Here is a 20,548-nt window from a genome sequence, read left to right on the forward strand (position 1 = left end):
ACAGGGCTATGACTTTAGAGAGTCCAAAAGCTTTAAAAGGACAATAAATGTATATCTTTTCAAGAAAGATTCATGAAAGACTTGATGGCGTCAATAAGTTAGTTAAAAGCCAGCATTCCCCAGAGCAGCACAGCCCCAAGGCACCAGGCCACGCTGCCCCTGCCTCAAGCGTGGACAGAATGCAGGTGGCCAAGAGGTAAGTCTTACTACAGTGACGTCACAAGAAGGGTCCAACAGGTTTATTAGACAGCCTGTGGCAAGATACAAAATGATTAATGACGACAACAGGCATATTCTATCAGGCAAGTGCCAACTGGCACTATGACACTACTCCACAGAACATCCCTGGGTTTACATTTCCTAACGGGCCGCTGGAAGAAATGAGTCCAGCACTCGAACATAAAGGCGCTCCAGAGACCACTGGGGAGGACAGTGGTGTAGGAAGCCCTCTCTTAACTAACGTGGAAAGGGGGTTGGGGGAGGAAACTGCAGGACAATTTGAATTTCCAAACTAAGAAAGAGGGAATCAAATGTACAAGGCGGGGTCTCCTGGTCGGGGACAGGGGGTCAGGGACAGGAGAGGCAAAACGGCAGTGGCTGGGACCCGACGGCAGGTTCCTCTCTTCTACTTCTTCCTCCCGCCTCTCTCCTTGAGGGCCAGATGGATGATGGCACCATTGGCCATGTTGTAGTAAGCCAGTGAGTTGGAATCCTTGATGAAAATGCCCTGGAAAACAGACAGTGTGTCTTAGCACGGGCTGATTTGGCCTGGAGCATACTGTACAGACTCACTCCCAATGTTCACTCACTCTGGACTTGGTAAACAAAGGCCTGAAGGAAGGCAGGGGGCAAGTGGTGGGGTGGGGGGAGGGGAGAGGGCAGAGCAGGGGGAGAGGAGAGGGCAGAGCAGGGGGAGGGGGGAGAGGACAGAGCAGTGCAGGCACAGTGCAGGATGGAATGTCTCTGGTTCCTCCCTGAATGCTGTGCTTTTCTCCTTCCTTCCTACCAGGTCATGCTCTTCCCTTCTTCTCTCAGTGCTCCAAGAAGTTGGCCCTGACCAATCCCACAGAATTTTAAATCACAAGACCTTTAGAGATCAACTAGTCCAACAGCCTCATTTACAGAGCAGAAAGCTGAGGCCCAGACTGTGAATTTGTCAAAGTCCAAACTGGGATAATATAGCGGCCCTGTGAAACCTGATGAGCACCAGGCTGAGCTGGACCATCACCTCCATGTCCATGCAGAAAGCCAGGCTACTGGAGACCACACTGGCTGGGACGGCTCTGCCACTAGACCAGAAACCCACCATGGCATGCCCAATACTTGTCCCCAGAGTCCACCCCAGTCACCGAGGCAGAGGGTGTTTTGGATCCCACACAATACTATGCTATGACTCTTCCAGAGCCTCACTCTCTCAAGCTAACCTGCCCCAGCACTCCCAGCCAGCATCATTCCTTCTAGGATATACTCAGATGGCCACATCCAGGTGTCTTCCTACTCCTTTGGTTCCACTGAAAATTTAGCTTCTGGGACAGCACAGGTGTTGGGTCCCAAGAGGCAGGACCAGACACCTGACTCACCTCATACTGCAGCTTCTGTTTCCCTGCAGGCATGCCCGTGGCTTCGTGAATCTTCACCTTGATAACAGACACCTGGAGGACCAAGGAGAGGTCATTCACCCTTTTGCTAAGGTCAGCTTAAAGAAGCTGACCTGTCCTGACTGGTGTGGCTCAGTGGACTGAGCACTGGCCAGTGAACGGAAGGGTCACCAGTTTGATTCCCAGTCAGGGCACAAGCCTAGGTTGCGGGCTGGGTCCCCAGTTTGGGGGCATGTGAGAGGCAACCAGATCACTGTATCTCTTACCCCTCCATGTTTCTCTTCCCCTCTTTCCCTCTCTCTTAAAGTAAGTAAATTTTTATAAAAAGAAAAAAGAAGCAGCTGGCCCCTGACCCTTTGGTTCCCCTGTAGCAACTCTTACCTGGTCTGTGAGTGGGAGGGTGAAGACCAGCACCTGTCCATTCAGTTTCCATTCCGTCTTATCCTGCATGTTGGGCACCTGGACTTTGATGGACACTGGACCCTGCAAAACAGGAGGTGGCCATTATGCCTGGGATCCCTGAGCCTACCAGGAACGATGCTCTCCTATTCCCAGGCCAGTCTAGACAATGTCACCTCTCCAACTGGGCTCCTGGACTCTGGCCCCTGCTTCACTACTGACGCAACTTGTGACACAGTACAAGATTTGGTCTCTCTCCTCTAACACGATCTCTACCCTGCCTCCTGGTGTGTCTGGAGCTGAAGAAGTGACATGAAAATACTCTTCAAATCCCAAGAATCACCACAGGGAAAAAGAACATGAACAGTGAGGTCGGAAGATCTGGGTTCCCAACCCAGCTTCCCTGCTAACCAGGGCTCTTTGAGCCTCAGTGCCATGTCTGAAAGGCAGCTGATCACAACCGCAGCGTGGCACAACACTACTGTGATCACTGAAGGACAAGTGTCTGTGTAACGTTAGCTCTACTCCAGCATCCGAGCATGAAGAGATGGGAAACACTATCAGAAAAAAATGGAAGAAAAAAGATTCGCTCGAATGCACCAGGGAGTGGGGCTCCTGCCTCCCCACTGCATCCCTAGGGACTGGCAGTGCCAAGGTTCCCACCTCCCCGTATTTCTAGCGCCCCAACAGGACTCCCATGAAGGCAGGAATGGCTCCTAAGATGAAGGCCACAAAGAAATGAAGGCCAGGATTTCCTCTAGGGCAGCAATTTTCAACCAGTGTACCGAAAGAATTTTTAAAACACGCCAATTCCTTACTAGCTATTCAGGGGCACTAACCTCTTTTAGATTGTCAAATAAAAAAATGACAACAGCCAACACAACAGCTGTCCAGTGTGAAGGAATCAAAATAACACCTACTTTTTTGGTCAGACTGGCAAAAATATATATATACTTTTTGGTGTGAAGAATTTTAGTAATTAGTGTATGTGGGCCATGAGATGAAAAAGGCTGAAAGTCGCAGCTCTAGGGTCTAGGGTCCCTTTCACACCCAAGTCCTGCTGCCTGCGTAGCCAGGTCCCTCTACTGGCCTCTACCACAGTTCACACTGGGGACAACCACTGCCATCTGCTCCTCCAACCACTGACCGCGCATCTAGTACGTGCTCAGGAGCCTGCCCAGGCCTCCTCTACTGGCTGACCTAAGTCCTGGAAGCCAAAACTGCAAGAACAGGAAAGGGCGGGCCAGGGAGTGTTTGAGGCGCCCCAGCCACAAGCTGCAGGCCCTAGGGAGCACTCTGGGGTCACGTACTTTGTTTCTGCGAAGGAACTCCTCCTCAGGCATGAGGCTATCCTCTGTCTTCAGTTTCTTGGAGGTAGGTTCGTCTTCCATGGGAGGCGGAGGGTGGACAGGGGGCATTGGGGCTGGAGCTGGGACAGGTGCCACAGGTGGAGCAGGCACAAAGGCTGGAAGGACAGGAATATGCAGCTGTGTGAGTGGGGGAAGGGGCCCAGGACTAAGGGCTGGTGAGAAGTGAAAGGGGCGATTGCAAAGGTTTACTCTTTCTCCCAGTCAGAGGTGTGAAGGGCCACTCCTTGCTGAGTCTGGCAGCCAGCCAGTTCCCTAGCAAGAGGATCTAGGAAGTTGCCCGCAACAGGCAGCACGGGACCGGAAGAGGGGCAGGACTGATGGATGGAGCGGGTGCAGGCTGACAATAAGCACCGCCAGGCCTCCGCACCTGCCTGGGCCTGAGTCTTCTGGGTACACAAACCCCCAGCTCTGCCAAATCAGCCTTCCTCTCCAAGAACCGCTGCTCCCCGTCTCTGAGCTCAGGGATCTCTCACCCGGAGAAGCCGTGGCCCTCTTCCGGGCTCGGCCCCGAGCTGGAACAGTGAGCACTACAGCATGAGAGACACTGACCTGTTGGCACAATCATGGGGGGTGGGCGGGGCGCCATGATAGGAGGCGCTGAAGGAGGCATGGGCACCACGTTGATCCTGGGCGCGTGGATGATGGGCGGCATGGGAGCAATCACCGAGCCTGGAGGCAGTCGGACCACTGAAGCCATCGGGGGCCGGGGCATGACGGGTACTGCAGACACAACTGTGGTACGGACAGGAGGTGGCATCTGTGGGAGAGAAGGGACCTAGAGGTCATAGAAAACCAAGGCTAGACTCACAGCTGGCAACTGGTCACCTGTGGACTTTGAGGATGGGACTGGCCCTGACTGGTATGATTCAGTATGTTGGGTATTGTCCCACAAAGCAAAAGGTCGCCAGTTCAACTCCAGTCCAGTCAGGGTACATGCCAGGGTTGCGGGCCAGGTCCCTGGCTGGGGACATGTGAGAGGCAACCGATGTTTCTCTCCCTCTTTTCACCCCCCACCAAAATAAATGAATAAATAATAATCTTAAAAAAAAAAAAAAGGAGGCGGCTAGACAGTTCCAGCTCAGGCCCCTGGGGTTGAGACCGCAGCTGCGCCCCAGGCTGACAGGAACTTTGCTGAGACACACCCAGGGGGACACTCTTTACACCTGGGACTCAACCAACTGCTAATGGCAGATACTGAAAAAGCCACTGAAGAGGCTGACCCTGACTCAGCCTCCTGCGGCCGGCAGTCCTCCTCTGCCCCAAGCCTGCTTCACACATCTACCACTTGCCTCCCTCCCTGTCCCCACCCTCCCACAGAGAAAAGGTCAAGCTAGAGAGGTTCTTCCCATTAAAGGGTTCTTTCTATTTGACCCATTCAGCACTCGGGCCCTGCTATAAGGCAGCTGCTCTCCTTACCCACTAGTGTCCAACCCCAAGGACCACACTCTAAAAGATCAGTGACAAGGTGGCTGTTGGCTTACTGTCGGAGGCCGGGGCACCGAGGTGATAGGTGGGGCTGAGCTGGGAATATTGGTGGCTGAAGATGGAGGTGGTGGCTGCTGGGGGATTTCATTGGGCTTGCTGGGGCCAATCTTCTCTTTTGTATCATCTTCTGGCACCAGGCCCTTGGCCTTGTGGATGGCCTCGATCTGCTCCTGGAGGGTGATATTGGCCTGGGCAGCCTGCTGGGTTCGAGCCATGCTGCCTGAGTGACCATCCCAAGTCACCTGAAAGGGAAAGCAAAGCCACGGCTTGTCAGGGCTCCTGAAACTGAGCCCAGTGCGGGAGTCTGGGGGCAGGAAAGACACTAGGGTACACCCAAACCGCACCTTTTCTTCTGGCTTCTGGATCTCCTCCTCGCCAATCTTCTTACCGATGGCTGTCTCCTCTACACCGAAGATGTCAGTACGCCGTTCGGCCAACTGTTTCAAGCTACTCTCGATATCCAGACCTGGATACAGTCAGAGTGGAGACAAGGAACAGAGAGGGAATCTAAACCAGGTGCCCTTCTGACAAGGCAGTAGCTCTCCTGGGGTAGGGTGGAAGAGGCTGGTCCCGTGGGACGAGGCCCACTCTGAATCCCAATTCAACATGCCCACCCTCTGAGCCTGAGGAAGGTTGCCCAATCGGCACTAAATAAGCCTATAAACCAAAGCTTGCCCAACTCCTTGACTTATGAAAGGCAACTGAGAGGACAGGGTCACGTGAGTGGCAAGCGGCAGAGTCGGGACTGAAAGTCTGGTTTCCTACCTCTGGGGCAGTTTCCTCCCTACAGGCTGCTTCTCTCACAGCAGTCACAGGACCGCAGTGTCTGGTCTCATTTCCAGGTGCTCGTTGGAGCGCCCCTCCCAGCTATATTCAGACCTAGCTCTGTGACGTCAATGGGCACATGCCATGCTCGCCAGGTGCCTGCCTTTGAAGGAGTCTACAGAGTCACTTTGGAAAATAGGGAGTTCGCTGTAGCATTACAGGCTGTACTTATCCTCAAAAGCTTTCGTTGACCTCAATCGTTGCTTTCTATGTTTGTGTAAAGCAAGTTAACTGTAATTTAAAGATCCCCGTGGGCCAAAGTGAGTCAGGGCTGAGTCAGAGAAGGGGTGTATGTAGACTGGGTGGTGGAAGCCCCACCTCACCTGGAGCGTACACCTCATCGTCGCTCTGTTTCTCACGGATGGAGCGATCTCGCTGCTCCAGCCAGCGGGGGTCGAGAAGCCCAATGCGCATGTGTTCCTGCATTTTGCTGGCAGGGATCTTCTCCCCCGTGATGGGGGACACAAGATACTCATCTGGAGCAGGGGCTGGAGGCAGGGGCTTGGAAGCTAAAAAGAAACAGAGATGCCTGAGTGAGAACACAGGGCGACAGCCTGGGTTAACAAGTGCTGTTTCATTTGTGCATCATTCATTCAAGTACATCTGTTCAGTGCCACACTGTATCTGGAGGTAGGCAAGTTGTCGGCACCAGAGATGACTATGTCCTATTCCCCACTGCAAGGCTGGAGACAGAAGGCGACCAATGCCTTTAAGAAGCCACCTCGAGCCACACTAAAAATGGACAGATTTGAGGAGAAGGAAAGAAGACCCTACCTTTGGGGTCGTAGTCCTTCCGGACAATGACCTGGTCTGGAGTCGGGGGCAGAGGAGGCGGCATGGGTGTCTCTGGGGGTGGAGGCACTTTCTGCCCTTCTTCTTCATCATCTGAACCCTGAAAAGCAAAGCAGTGGCAGGAACTCAAAGAGGGGCCGAGATGCCACCACCTCTGCCGCTGATCCCTGGTGGTTCTCAGGGTGGCGAGCTGCCTAGGGCCCTGCCTGCCAGCATCCATGTGCTAAGCCTCCCTGGACAGCCGAGGCCAGTGGGCAGCCAGCCAAGCCACTTCCTCACAGCATGAATGGGAACACTAGGGGCTGTGGTGCTAACACTCCGCCCAGGCATTTCCAGCAGCTGGCACCAGGCTGTCCCAGGAGGCCAAGGGCACTTAACATGCCAGGGAGGGGTGCGGGGAGCAACTCGGCGCTTAATGGTTGCTGCTCATGGAGTAATGCTGGGAGGGAGAGAAAAAGTCAATTCCCACAGACACAGGGGCCTTTCTTCTCAGGCTGCACACAAATTCTTTCCGAGGGGAGGAGAATAGCTTAGCTGTGGGGCCTCTACGCCTACTTGCAAGGCCTGGCTCCAAGAAGGCGAAGGTGGCCAAAAAGCAGCACAGTCTACACTTAGAAAAGCTCTGGGAACTGCTGATCACTTGGGCCTCAGCTCAAACGCATCAAGGCTTGAGGTAGAGGGTTGCCTAACTGGGAGCTGGTGGGGGGACGGTGGGGAACGGGGCCTCTGGGCAAAGGGGGAAAGTCAGAGAACAGGCTGGCACAGATTTCAGAACCTCGCTTGTGAATGAATCTTTGTTGCCCCAGCTGGAAAGAGACTGCGCTGCCTGGGTCTGGGCAGCTGCTCGGTCAGGATGCCTCATTCAGGACCCACACCTCCCTTTGGGGTAACAAGGGAGCTGGATCTCTGACTCTGGTGGAGAGCACCCCCATGTCCTTGGGCTCCAGGGGGAAAGGCCGTCTCATAGGCCTTCCCTGGGACGTACCTCATCCATGTCCTGCACCTGGGTGTCCTGGTCCAGCTGTGAAGGTGGCTCCTCTGCTTTCTCCTGCTTCTCATCCTCTTCATCAGACTCGACCTCCATCTCGACCTCCTCACTCTCCCCAAATTTCTCATAGCGCTCCTGAATGAGGATTCGAGCCCCCAGCTCCTCCGGGGTGGTAGGGGGAGGGAAGTTCCCTGGGTAAGGGGGAGTGAGAGTCAAAGGGAGGCCTCCACAGATGTTCCCTGTCACAGGTCCATTTATCTATTCTCTCCACACTGTGAGCTCCCCAGGAGCTGGGGCTGATTTCTCTCCTATCTCCAGAGGCCCCCCCGAGGTCTGATACAGTGAGTACTTGTTGAGGTTTAACTGGGACGTCACAGAACTGAAGTCTTCTGGAAGTAGAGATGAAACAGACACTGACAAAAAGCCCTGTGAGGTCTTTTGCTGCTCTCTGGAACACCTGTACGAGCTCTCCCAGGACGGCTCTGAGCTCTCAGCTCCCCACCTGGAGTCACAGACCTACCTTGCTCATTGGGTTGGAAGTCCACTGTTTCCACCACGACGAAATCATGCCAGTCAATCTGCGCATAGGCCACCCGCTCCTTCTCCTTCTCCTCCTCCTCCTTCTTCCTCTCACGCTCCTGGAACTTGGCCCACTCCACTCGGTAACACACCTGCGGAGATGGAAAACAGCAAGGTGCTCAGCTGAATCAGGGTCTGCTCCTGATAAGGATGTCACCTCCAAGGCCTTTACTAAAGCCAGCACCTCCTCCAGAACAGAAAGGCTGTTGTGCCTACAAAGGGGGAACTGTATGAAGCAACTCTGGTATTTGTATCTACTTTCAGCCAGGCCCAGAGTCTGGACAGGATGAAAATTCTAAAAGCCACAGACACCTTCTGCCTGGGCCCCGAGGCCAGCCGTTTGTTACAACCTCAGATTTCTGCCTGAGTTCGCAAGGGGCCGCCACGTTCAGAGAGTAGCTAACTGCCCCCCAGGAAGTCGGCGTGACAACCAAGTGCCCACAAGAGAAGCGCAGTCTGAGAGCCTGAGCAACAAGACCCCGTGCAGCCACCCAGGACAGCTAGCACCAATACGCCCTCTGTCCTCAACTCCGAAGACCTGGGGCTTCAAAAGGCATCTGTCACCAGAGAATCTGTTCAGGAGCGGGCTGCTAAAAAAAGAGGAAGACCTAGCGAGGCTGAGAGCAGAGCAGAAAGTTAGAGAGCACAGAATCCTGGTTTCCACGGCCTTTATAGCCATAAGGCCTTTCTTCCCACCATTGTGCCCAGAACATAACAAGGTACTGCCTTAGAGATGATTTACAATTGTGAAACAGAACCCACACAATATAACTTGCACTGATTACAAATAACTGCCTATAAGAAACTGAGTTTACCTGGTCCAAAACTTCTCGGGGGTTTTCGGCTTCTTTCTTGAGCTTTGTAAACAAGCCTTTGGGCGGAATCAAGATCTGAAACACAGAAGCCGTTAACGCCACTGTCAGTGCGGCACAACATGGAACAGAGGCGGCCTTCTCAGGCCTGCGGAAAGGCACGGAAGGGAGAGCATGGGATTCTGGGTCCCACTCCCAGCTCCACTCGGCTGTGTGACCCTGGGCAAGTTGCTTAACCTTTGTAACTTGGTTTCCTTCTACAAAATGGTGATACCACCACTTAGGTCAGCACCATCCACTTGAAAGGTTGCTGTAAGAATTAGCAGTTAAGTATGCAAAACCAGGCTCCTCAGCACACATTCAGCACACGGTCGGTATGCGACGGCTGCTTTCAGTGTACGGATCTGCTCCCTCCTTCTGCACAGGCTACCAGGCCTCCCCTGACCCCACCTCCCTACAGTCCCATCCCCCGCTTTCTTTTTCTCCATAGTATTCATCCCCCTCTGACATACAGAGATTGCACTAGCCTGTCACCCCCTCAAAAGACCAGAAAACTCCACAAAGACAGATTTCTGTCTTTTTTTCACTATTGTGTCCCCAATACCTGGAATAGTGTCTGATACATAATGTGTATTTGCTGGCTTTTCTCAAAATAGCCAGTCATTCCAGCTGCCCCAATGTTACCTATTATCACTGGCAAAGCGGCTCAGCCTCGCCCCATCCTCCCTGTACTGCTACCCCAGAAACTGATCTGCTCCTAGGGTCCCCATGGGTAGAGACAGACACCAGCGCCCTCAAATTAGAGCACTCAATGTCCACACCCAAGTTCTGAGGGAGAAGGAACAGGAAAATGAAGAACAAAAAGCGATCGGGGGACCTTTAACCCAGAAGCAGTCCACTAGGAGATATTAGCCAGACGCTCACTTAAAATTGACACTATGTAATCACAGTACTCCCCTGGCTTTGGACATTCAATGACTGTTATTTGAGCTACTAACTTCTGGACTTGGTCTTTTTCTAAATACACACATTTTTATAATTCTTTCTACTTCTACAGAGTGAGTTAAGTTACAGGAAATCATTGTGAGTCCTTTAAAATCAGATCTTTAACATATTATTTCTAGATACCAAGAACAGATGCCCCCCCCACCCTGAAAAACACCCATACCACAAGAAAATGTGTACCAGTGTGCACATTAACAATGTGATCATTTTAAACGCCAGTATTGACTTGCCCAGATTCTTGATTGCAACAATGCAGTATGATCATTAAGATCTTAGGGTCTGAAGCACAAATGCCAGCTCTGTGACCTAGCAGCTGTGTGATGCTGGCCAAGTGAACGTCTCTGCACCTAAGTTTCCTCTTCCGTAAAATGAGTACAATAATAATGGCTGCCTTATAGGTTATTAGGGATTAAGTGAGAAGATGCTGCATGTGTTAAATACTCAAATACTAGCTATATTATGTTAAATTGTTTCTCAATGCCTACTTAAAGGATATTTCTAATTCAAGTATGGTACATTTTAGGGTGAAAAGTAACTGGTTTCTGCCCTGGCTGGTGTAGGTCAGTGGATTGAGCTACACCAGTAGATCTGTGAAGCAAAGGGGTGCCGGTTCGATTCCCAGTCAGGGCACGTGCCTGGATTGCAGGCCGGGTACCCAGTGGGGATACCTGAGAGGCAACCCACACTGATATTTCTCTCCCACTCTTTCTCCTTCCCTTCCCCTCTCTCTAAAAATAAATAAATATATATATATATACACACACACATATAAAGAAAAAGTCAGGAACACTCTTTAAAAAAAAAGTGGCTGGTTTCAGAATCAAATGTTGGGTTAAATTTCACTGTAGCTACTTATTAGCTGAGAGACCATGAATAAGTAACTTCACCTTTCTGAGCCTGCTCCTGCTTTTAAAAGGGGGGGGAAACACCTCAAGGGTTCTTGTGAGAATTAACGTGGGTAATAAGAGACAATTATGAAGGCCTTGCTTCCTTCTCAGGCCCCACTAGAAACCCGAAAATTTGAAGGTACTCAGAAGCAGCCAGCACCACTTGGCCCGCCACAGAGCAGGCATTCCCCCAATGGCGGTTATCAATCACGCATTTCATTTCCCTTTACAAACAGCAGCCAATGCTGCATTTAAAAGAGGAAACTGAATAGAAATCAAGATTTCATACGGAAACGACATTTTAACATCCGCCTAGGGACACCACAGAGGAACACTGTCCTTGTAGACAGTGAGGGACAATGCCTTCCTTCCCTGGGCCCAGCCCCCCAGCCCCCACCCTGACCAGGCACCTTGGTATACTGTTCCACCAGCTTCGTGAAGTAGTTGAAGAGGCTGTGCTGTGGGCGGAGGAAGTCAAATTGGTAGTTGCGCTGCTCTTTCTGCATCAGCTGGGTCAGAAACTGGCGCCCGTTCCTGGCCACAAACTGAGCCGTCAGCTTCACCACGTCCAGGTCAAAGGCTGAGATGGAGGGGGGATCTGCGATGAACTCAAACTCGGGAGGGGGCTCCTTGGGTACGATGGTCTCTTGGATCACCTGGGCTTGGACCTACGGTGCAGAAGGTGTGTGAGCAAGAGCTGCAGGAGTGGCCTGGCCCTAGAGAGGGACTCTGTGACCCTGTTAATGACGTGTACAGCACTGGCACGTGGTGGGAGAGAATCCCAACTCATGCAAGCAGCAATTTCTTGGCCAACTGTGGCCTCAACAATCTGAAAGGCTTCCAGTGAGATCCATGCCCTTCTGTGTCTCTGCTACTGCCCTGAAACTGAAGGCCAAAACTGGGTAGCAGGAGATCTGACAGGAATGCAGCTTCTGAAATCCCAACCAAGGGGGGCAGAGAATGCAGTAGGCCTTCTCAGTGTGCAGAGGGCCTCACCAGATGAAGGACTTACACATTTGTTACCTCATCCGGCCTCCATGTGAACCATGAGGTGGAGTGAACAGGTCCCGTGAAACCTTTTTATAGATGAGGAACCTACCATTTATAGATGGTAGCCTGAGGCCCTAGGAGTGGTGGATTGCAATGCAAAGTCCCAAAACCCACGTCAACCTCTACTTCCCACTGTAGAACGAGAAGTGGCTTTTGCCACCACAGTTCAGGGATAGAGCAAAGAAAAGGGACCAGTCCAGATCTACATAGGAGGCAAAATATGCCCGCCCTTCCTGTCCTCAGCGACAACCCTAACTGTCCCTAGTTCTGGGCCTAGTGCTGAGGGGTATCAGGGCAGACCAGACAAAGAGGCCCCAGGGAAAGTGAGACGGAATGATGGCACCAGAAAGGACCACAAGCCTTGGCAAGGCAAAGAGAGGGGGCCGAGAGCGTGGACTTCAAAGTAAATCCCACCTCCCAGGGCCTCAGATTCCCTATCTGTAAAATGACCACCTTCCTGGCCTCCTCATGCGGCCCCTGTGAGGTGCCGATGAAACAGCCCTTAAAGCACTGGGCACGTAGCTCGACGGGCAGTGCTAAACAGATGCCAACTGTCAGCAAGACTTTGCCTCTGTAACACGGGAATAAAAACCTCACATCTCTCCTCAGGTGGAGGAGAGCAGAGTTCGTCACCCTTCCCTCCCTCCCTGTCCTGGCCTCTCCCTCTCAGGCCTGGGGAAGTGAGGGGAGGGACTGGCTCCAACCTTCTGAGGCAGCTGTTGCTGGGTGGCTTGCTGCTGCTGCTGCATGACCTTGGGGATGGCGGCCGAGGGCTCCTGAGCCTTCCCCTCCTTGAACTCGCTGACCTTGTGGCGGTAGTAAGCATGGTAAGGGTCATTGGGGTTCAGAAAGTTGAACTTGGGGTTGTTGATCTCATTCTGTCGTATCCTAGCTTCAAATTCAGGTCCATTTCTAGAAGGAGGAAAAAAGAATTAACACCACAACCCTAGCAACTGCTGAGACCCAGAAGTTCAAGCCATCTTCTTGCCCCACCCATCGCTCAAACTAGTCCATCTCTCAGCACAGCAGAGGTCTTCCTGGAGACTCCTGCTATCAGCAGCCAGTGCCATCTGCCTCCTCTGGCCCGACCCAGGCCTCCTCCACCACAAGCTCCCCCAGACCTCGTCGTTCCACAGCCCCTCTGCCAGCCTGCCGTTTCCAAACAACCCCCTGAACTACTGCTCTTTAAATAATAATAATAACAATAATAATAACAACAACACCACACCTGAACTACTGCTCTTTAAATAATAACAACAACAACAATATTTATTTATTTATTTACTTTAAAAAATGTACTTACAAAGGAAGGCATATATTACTTCAAATAAAAATCAGTATGGTGACCTGGCTGGTGTGGCTCAGTGGATTGAGTGCTAGCTTGCAACCCAAAAGGTCACTGGTTCGATTCCCAGTCAGGGCACATGCCTGGGTTGCAGGCCAGTTCCCAGCAGGGGCTGCACCACAGCAACCACACACTGACAATTCTCCCCCTTGCTTTCTCCCTCCCTTCCCCTCTAAAAATAAGTAAGTAAAATTTAAAAAAATACAAAATAAAGCCCTTAATTAAAGAAAAAAACCACTACTTACTTAAAATAAATCAGTATGGCTTTACTAACAAAAGGCAGATTTAAAATTAAATACAATAAAAACAAAGTAATAGTATTATTAAAGTTTAGCTCCAAGCTTGCTGCAACTGAGGCCAGTTCTCTTAGTTAAAAAGGGGGATTTACTGAGTGCTGGAGAGGTGTCAAAGATATACTAGCACCAAACTGAGACTCCATCCTGTGGTTAACAAGGAAGACTGGAAAAGAACATGAAAATGTAGACAACTGTATTTATGTCTCATTTAAGTACTGCCTAAAATCACCCCACTTACTACTGGGTGAGGCCCAGACAGGAAGCGCTCTCCAAGGACGCATGCGGGTGCTGCTGGGTAAGGCGCACACAGATGACAGGGGCAGTGAGATCAGCCGGGAGGTCTCCCATCTCTCTCTGGACCTAGGACAGTTTCCCCAGACAGTTTCCTATGTCCCTGGCTTGCATGCCATTAATAACCTCAGAATAAAAAGAAAAGAACTCTCTTTTTTTTAGAACTCCCTGACCTTGTGGCAGTAGTAAGCCTGGTAAGGGTCGTTGGGACTCTAAGAGTCCCAATAGCAATATTCAAGATGTCACACATACATGGTGGGGCAAAAGTAGGTTTATAGTTGTTCATATGGAAGATAACACAATAACACATAAAAACATAAAAATAAACCCTGTTTCACATACTCACTACTGTACACCTACTTTGCTCCACCCTGTATGTCACACCTGTGTGGGTTGGAGAGTGCACTAACCTTAAAGGCACAAGATAAGAACATGAACTTGGTTAAGCACCAAGTTACCAAACTTCTCTTTGATTCAGTTTCCCATGTGTAAAACCATCTCTGTCTTGAAGTACTAAGATCAAATCAGTTAATGAGATGCAAAGTCTTCTTGAATTACACAATGGCCTGCAAGTGAACGAGCTGTCACTCCTATACAAGCAGAAGGGCTTTTCTACAAACGTCAGAGACGATCTGTGCATTAGGAGGCCACTGCGGGGCTTCTATCACTCATGCAGCCAGAGCCGGCACTCAAAGGTGCCCTAAGCACACGAATGGGCAGCTCTAGGCACTGCTGGGAAGCCAGGTTGCTCCGCTCTCTTCAGACTTCCACACCCTGGCCCTGTCAGTTGAAGATGGGGGTGCAGACAGGGTACAGGCAGAGCTGTGCCCCAGGTATAGCCACCATAATGATCGGTGCCGTGGTGATGGTCGGCAGCACCCAGGCTAGCTCCTCCACACTCTGTGGCATAAGTAACACCACGAGGTCTCAACTGACAGTGAATTAGTCCAACTAGAACTTCACACTCGAGGAAGAATCATTTATCCCACTCCTTAAACAACACAAACTACACACGAGGGAGAGTGAAGGCACACTTAAATGCTGCTAACCCTCCGTCGCGATATCCAGCAAACGCCGAGGGCAAAAACTGCTGCCAGGAAGAGGGGCTCTGGGTATCTCCTCTATCACCACCTCTGAGGCCACGACCTCACTGCATCTGGGAACAATCTGAAAGGTTGAAACAATGAAAATGCAGCCATGTTCATTCCCAGCTCTTCTGTTGCTTGAAATTAGTTGAACGTTAATTTCAGAATTGTATTCTCTCACACAAGGAATAGATTTCAACAGAAAAAGACAGGACTCTGACTCAATCCACCTGGCAGGACTTGTAAGGGTTATTTTCACTTCAGTTCCTTGACAGAAAAATGCAGAAAAGGGAATACCTAACCCACATAGAAAAAACCTTCTTTTGGAAAACCGTACTGGTTGATTTCTACCGTAGGCTCCATCAGTCACTATGCGTGAACCCTGAAGAAATGAAGCAGAGAGCCTCGCACCTTCGCTTCATTCCTGAGTGAGAGCTGATCTGCCCCTTCGCTGCAGCGCAAACAAAAGCAGCTCAGAGATTTTAGAAATGCCTGTAAGGCCATCATCGCAGCCAAAAATAGATGTAGAGTGCAGATGTATAGATTTATTTTTAAGGCAACTTGGATAGACTCTTAAATTTCTGTGGCAGAAGAGGCTGGCAGAAAATTATTGGAAAGCTACTTGGCAAACTATTTAAGAAAACTTCAAAAATTCTCTCTCAGCCAGCAATGTATCAAAAAGTACCACACATTTTTATTCTAAGGAAACCATCTAGAAGGGAAAGAAAATGCTCAGAAACTCCCCCACAGCTGCGAGTGCCAAACTGGAAGGTTGGAGACCATCTCCAAGCAAAAGAGAGAGGACACGGCCAAGTCCAGGAAAGCCCGCTGTGTCGGCGTGGCGCAGCCTCCCGGAGAGGCCCGCACAGCGTCGGAGCAGCAGCAACCTGGGAAAATGCCTCCAACACAGCACAAAAGGGAAAAGCAGGATGTGAAAGTATCTCTGCTAGCGTTACAAGGATCTAAAAAAGGATGCCAAGGACCAGGAGGAAATAGGAAAAAGTGAAAACAGCTAGCAGAAACTATTCTGGTAGTCGATCGTGTTGATTCTTCCTCCAACACCCTCTTCCTATTTGTTGTTTTTAAAATATCAGAGGAAAAGGGGAAGCGGGGTGTTGCTATGAGACATTAAAGATTTATCATAAATACAACGCCCGCTGCCCTAAATTTGGCACGGCCTGATAATGTTCAATCAAGAACAGAGCAATTTTAATCCAATACCCAGGTAAATCAAAGCCCTTGAAATGTGATGAGATGAATCCGCATGGCACCGGATTTCTACATTTCACTTAATTAGGAGGCTGGGAAAGGAATACATCTACAAAACGATGTATTATGACGGGGATGCAGCCTCAGAGGTCAATGCCTGGCCCCCTGGACAGCAAATGCCTTGAGGACAGCAGTCTGCTCAGGGCCAGCTACTGCCTCCATGAATGCAGTTGTCTAGTTTGTCGGGAGAAGACACAAATCCAGTTTCATTGTACAATCTCATTTTTAAAAACTGGCAACTTGCCCTGACTCGTGTGGCTCAACTGTTGGGTGTCATTCTGCAAAGCAAAAGGTCACCAGTTTGATTCCTGGTCGGAGCTCATGTCTAGTCTGCGGGTTCAGTCCCCAGTGGGGGCGCATAGAAGAGGCAACCCATCGATGTTTCTCTCCTGTACTTTCTCCCTTTCCCCCTTGGAAGGAAGAAAACAAAAAACTGACAACTAATTCGAGTTAGAAAAAACATATTGCAAAGACAAACAAAAAGATCTGTGGGCCAGATATGGCCTGCTGGCTGCCAAAGGAAAATTTTAAATACCCTAAACTAGGGAAGTGTTGACCTCTGGAGTCAAGTGGCCGTCAGGAAGATTCATGAGGATGTGTGTGTATAATCATGACGGGGGTGCAGGAGACAAGAGGAACTCGGCTGATTTCCCAGCCACTTGAGATGACAGCTAACACCTGCATGATGTATCACCCGCGTTCAGTCCCATTCCCTCATTCCTGCCTCACAACAACCCTGAGGTGGCATTTTATTCCTTTGCAGGAGGGTCACCGAGGCTCTGGGGAATGCAGTCCTTGTACAATGAGAATGATCAACCCCTTTTTTTGTCTTCCTCAGGCCAGAGATATACACACTCTCCGTGACACAACAACTTCCCAGGCACTTCCTCAGGCCCGTTTTGGAAGCACAGGTTCCTGGTGACCCTGGGGCTGGGTGTGACTCACACTCTGCCACTGCCTTGCCGTATTAGAGATGCCAGTCCTGACCACTGCCCACCTCACCATCATGCTGCGGTTTCCCACGAGCCAATGGCCTACACTGACAGGGCCTCAGTGTCTCCGACACAGTGAACTAGCTGCTCAGATGACTTGTGCTTTCAAAGGTGCATTAACCGTTGATGCCACTGGAGCGGCAGCCTAAGAGCACCTCTCTGAAACCCAGTGTTAACCTGTGCGCATTTAGGAGCTCTTGGTGCTAAAATCCACCCATAAGCCACGTGAGCAGAAGTAGCTATGTTACCTGGCAACAAAGCTGGCAGTCTTGTCAACAATATTCCTGACCTCTGGGGGAGGGTAAATAATCCCCACCACCGGCTTGGAAGGGGCAGAATCCTCCTTGGAAGAGGCTTCTTCTTCTGTGGGCTGTGAAAAAAGAAAAAGAAAATACAGTCTCGAAGTTCCTGGTTTGGGGCCGGGCCCCCAAATTTGCAGATTAAACCCTTCTAGGCTATTACTGAGAGCATCAAACTCTCCCCCAAGGACTTCCTTTGGAGTACAGTCGTCTGCTCTGGAAGAGTGGTTCTCTTAACTGCACTGTGCTGGCCAGGGGCCCTCCTGGGCAATCAATAAAAAAGCAACTTAGCCCTGGCTGATGTAGCTCAGTGGATTGAGCGCAGGCCTGCGAACCACATGATCGTGGTTTGATTCCCATTCAGGGCACATGCCTGGGTTGCAGGCCAGCTCCCATCAGGGGACTCATGAGAGGCAACCATACACTGATATTTCTCTCCTTCTCTCCTTCCCTTCCCCTCTAGAGATAAATAAAATCTTTTTAAAAAATAAAATAAAATAAAATAAAATAAAGCAACTTTCCTGGCTCCACCAGCTGGACTGTGTCAGTGATGCCGGGGATATGCATTTTTACCAAGTGACTGGGGAGATTCAGATGCAGAGGGTCTGTGACCACATTCTGAGAAACTATGTTCCTGAATCCAGAAGGCCCCCACACCAAGGGATGTGCCCAGCGTGGGATACTTAGTGATTTTCCCCCCCAAATAAACAAACAGGAAACTCCTTGAGGGCAGCTCCTTCTGCCTTAAATGCCCTTTCCCTCTGCATCCATTCCATAGTCTTTCTTTCTGCTGCTGCCTTCTCCCCCCACCTCCCTTCCTCTCCGCTAACTAAACATCCTTTGTTCTCTTGGCCTCACGATTCCCAATTAATTCCTCACCTCCCATTTGGGCCCGGTCCACTTCAGGTCCTCTTGCCAAAGTCAAAAACAATGGCCGACAGCCAAGTACAGCAGTTCTCTGGTTGTGTGATTCATGACCACTCCTTCAAGAAACTCTCCACGCCTCCACTCCCAGGCCCCATTCTCACCTGCCTTTCCTCCTTGCTCACCATTCCATCCAAGTTTCCTTCCTGGTCTGTTTGACCACCTGCCCTAAAATGCTGGGCATCCCCAAAATTCTGTTCTTGGTTCTCTTCAGCGTTCACACTGCCCTCAGGGACTCATGCCCACACACTCCACTTCCTCTGGCACCTCTAGCCTAAAGAATCCCATCCAAATTGATGTCCCAGGTCACTGTGTGCCAGAGCTCCAGATCAGTTGATTCCTAGGCACTCTGGTCATCTCTGATCTCTTTCCTCATGAATAGCCCACCAGGCCCAGGCCCACCAGGCCAGAAACTTGGACCTCCTCCTCTTTCCTCAGTCTCCAAGTTCAGTGACAATAACATTTATCAAACACAGAGTAGGTGCCATACACTTTTCTAAGCACTTTAAATATATTAGCTGTTATCAGAGTCCTGCAAGGGAAGTTCTTTAAATATCCCCATTTCACAGATGACAAAACTGAGGAAGAGAGGGCTTAACTGGCCCAGATTTCTAGCACATCACTGTGGCCCACTGGCCAGAGAGCCTGTACTATCTGCCATTTTGTGACATGAGCTTATCATTAAACCCTCTGCCCCTGCCCCCCAATCTAGCCAGACCCTCGACATCTTCTGAATACAGAGACTAATCCCCCATCCTTCTAGCAACTGTCCACATCACTGCCTACCTACCTGAATTTCTGAAACACAAACATGTTATTATCCTGCTTCAAATCCTTCCTTTTCTCTCCATTGCCTACTACGAAAAGTCCAAATCCTCAGAATCACATCTCCTGCTACCACTTCCCAGAACTATGCTTCAACCACACTATTCACCCAAGATCAGAAGCACCATCTGGTTCCTGTTAGTGTCTTTCCACTTGTTATCTGGTATCGCCTGGTTTATTTTCCCCCAGTTGGGAAAATACCAGGGCACAGGTGCACTTAAATAGTGTGGAATGGGCGTAAACCTTTTCTGTCACACTCTCCACTGCATTCTGAACCTAAAGCAGTGGTCAGCCTACAATACGTGCTCAATGTTGGCTGAATGAATAAAGAATACTACTTCCTTCCCCCAATCACCTACCTGGGAAATTCCTATTCATCCTTCTAAAAGCTATTTACCTCTCACTCCCATTTGCTTTGCTTTCCTTAATCTCCCCTCCACCAGCAATGTTGATTAACTACCTTTGTAAATCAAACCAAACTGCAATTATTTGTCTTCCCCCCTCAGCTAATTATGATCTTTTTTAAAGGACTGTCTGGAAGCGTATTATTTAGAGTGATGGGGCAGTACTCATTTGTTGACTATTCACATATACCTGTCTCCTTACTAGTCTGTGAGCTAGCTCACTAAGGCAGTAGTTGTGTATCGTTCAGTCCAGTAACAGGGGAGCCTGGCTCAGTGATCTGACTTAGACTAAGCACCTAGTAGATGCATAAGAATTAACATACAAAGCTGTACCCTGCAGGCTGGGAAACTAGGGATTACTGGGCAAAGGCTGGGGGTCGGCGGGCGCAACTGCCACACAAAACCAGCAGATGGGCTGGATGGATCAATGTTTCTCAAACTTGAATGAAGCACCTTGGGATCTTGTTAAAATGTAGACTCCTTTTAGAAGATCTGGGGTGGAGACTCTGTATTCCTTCTCTTACATTTAATTTTATTTTTCAATTATAGATTCTATTCGATGTTCTTGTGTAGTAGTTTCAGGTGTACAGCATAGTGGTTACATAATCACACACTTTACAAAGTGTTGCCTCGGTATTTCTACCTGGCACCATATACAGTTACTGCAATATTACTATTTCCTTTGCTGTACTTTACAGGGACTCTACAGTTCTAATAAACTCCCAGGTGATGCTGATGCTGCCGGTCCGCAAACCACACTTTGAGAACCACTGCTCCTGGGAGCTCGGCTCAGAACCAAAAGGCAGCGCACTGCCTCCTGGGACTTGCAGTCCCTCTGAGTCCTCCAAGGAGCCGCTTCTCGATGCAAAAGTGAGGCGCATCTAGGCCTAGGATCGGGCTGCCGAGGCGAAGGGGCACGGTACCTGTTTGGGCTCGGTGGCCACGGGCGGCGGCGGAGGCACCGCCTGCACGGGTCCCGCCGGCATGACTGCGACGCTTAGGGCTGCCAGTCCGCCTCCGTGTAGGTG

General features: G+C 50.3%; 1 protein-coding gene across 1 annotated transcript; it reads right to left on the reverse strand.

Annotated features, from left to right (window-relative positions):
* Window positions 1-212: 212 nt before the first annotated feature.
* SF3A1 (splicing factor 3a subunit 1) lies at window positions 213-20,527 on the reverse strand. The gene is made up of 16 exons (XM_037052505.1): window positions 20,444-20,527; window positions 17,317-17,438; window positions 12,495-12,702; window positions 11,151-11,408; window positions 8,852-8,926; window positions 7,978-8,128; window positions 7,455-7,648; window positions 6,452-6,569; window positions 6,001-6,186; window positions 5,197-5,318; window positions 4,849-5,094; window positions 3,917-4,124; window positions 3,308-3,462; window positions 1,980-2,081; window positions 1,581-1,652; window positions 213-727 (listed from the first exon to the last, which is right to left on the reverse strand). Exons 1-16 carry the CDS (start codon window positions 20,504-20,506, stop codon window positions 626-628), a joined length of 2,382 nt encoding a protein of 793 aa, XP_036908400.1. The 5' UTR covers window positions 20,507-20,527; the 3' UTR covers window positions 213-625.
* Between the last annotated feature and the right edge of the window lie 21 nt (window positions 20,528-20,548).

This window comes from Sturnira hondurensis, unplaced genomic scaffold, assembly GCF_014824575.4.
Source record: "Sturnira hondurensis isolate 20B ecotype Veracruz unplaced genomic scaffold, ASM1482457v3 Scaffold0007406, whole genome shotgun sequence".
Classification (NCBI taxonomy): Eukaryota; Metazoa; Chordata; class Mammalia; order Chiroptera; family Phyllostomidae; genus Sturnira; species Sturnira hondurensis.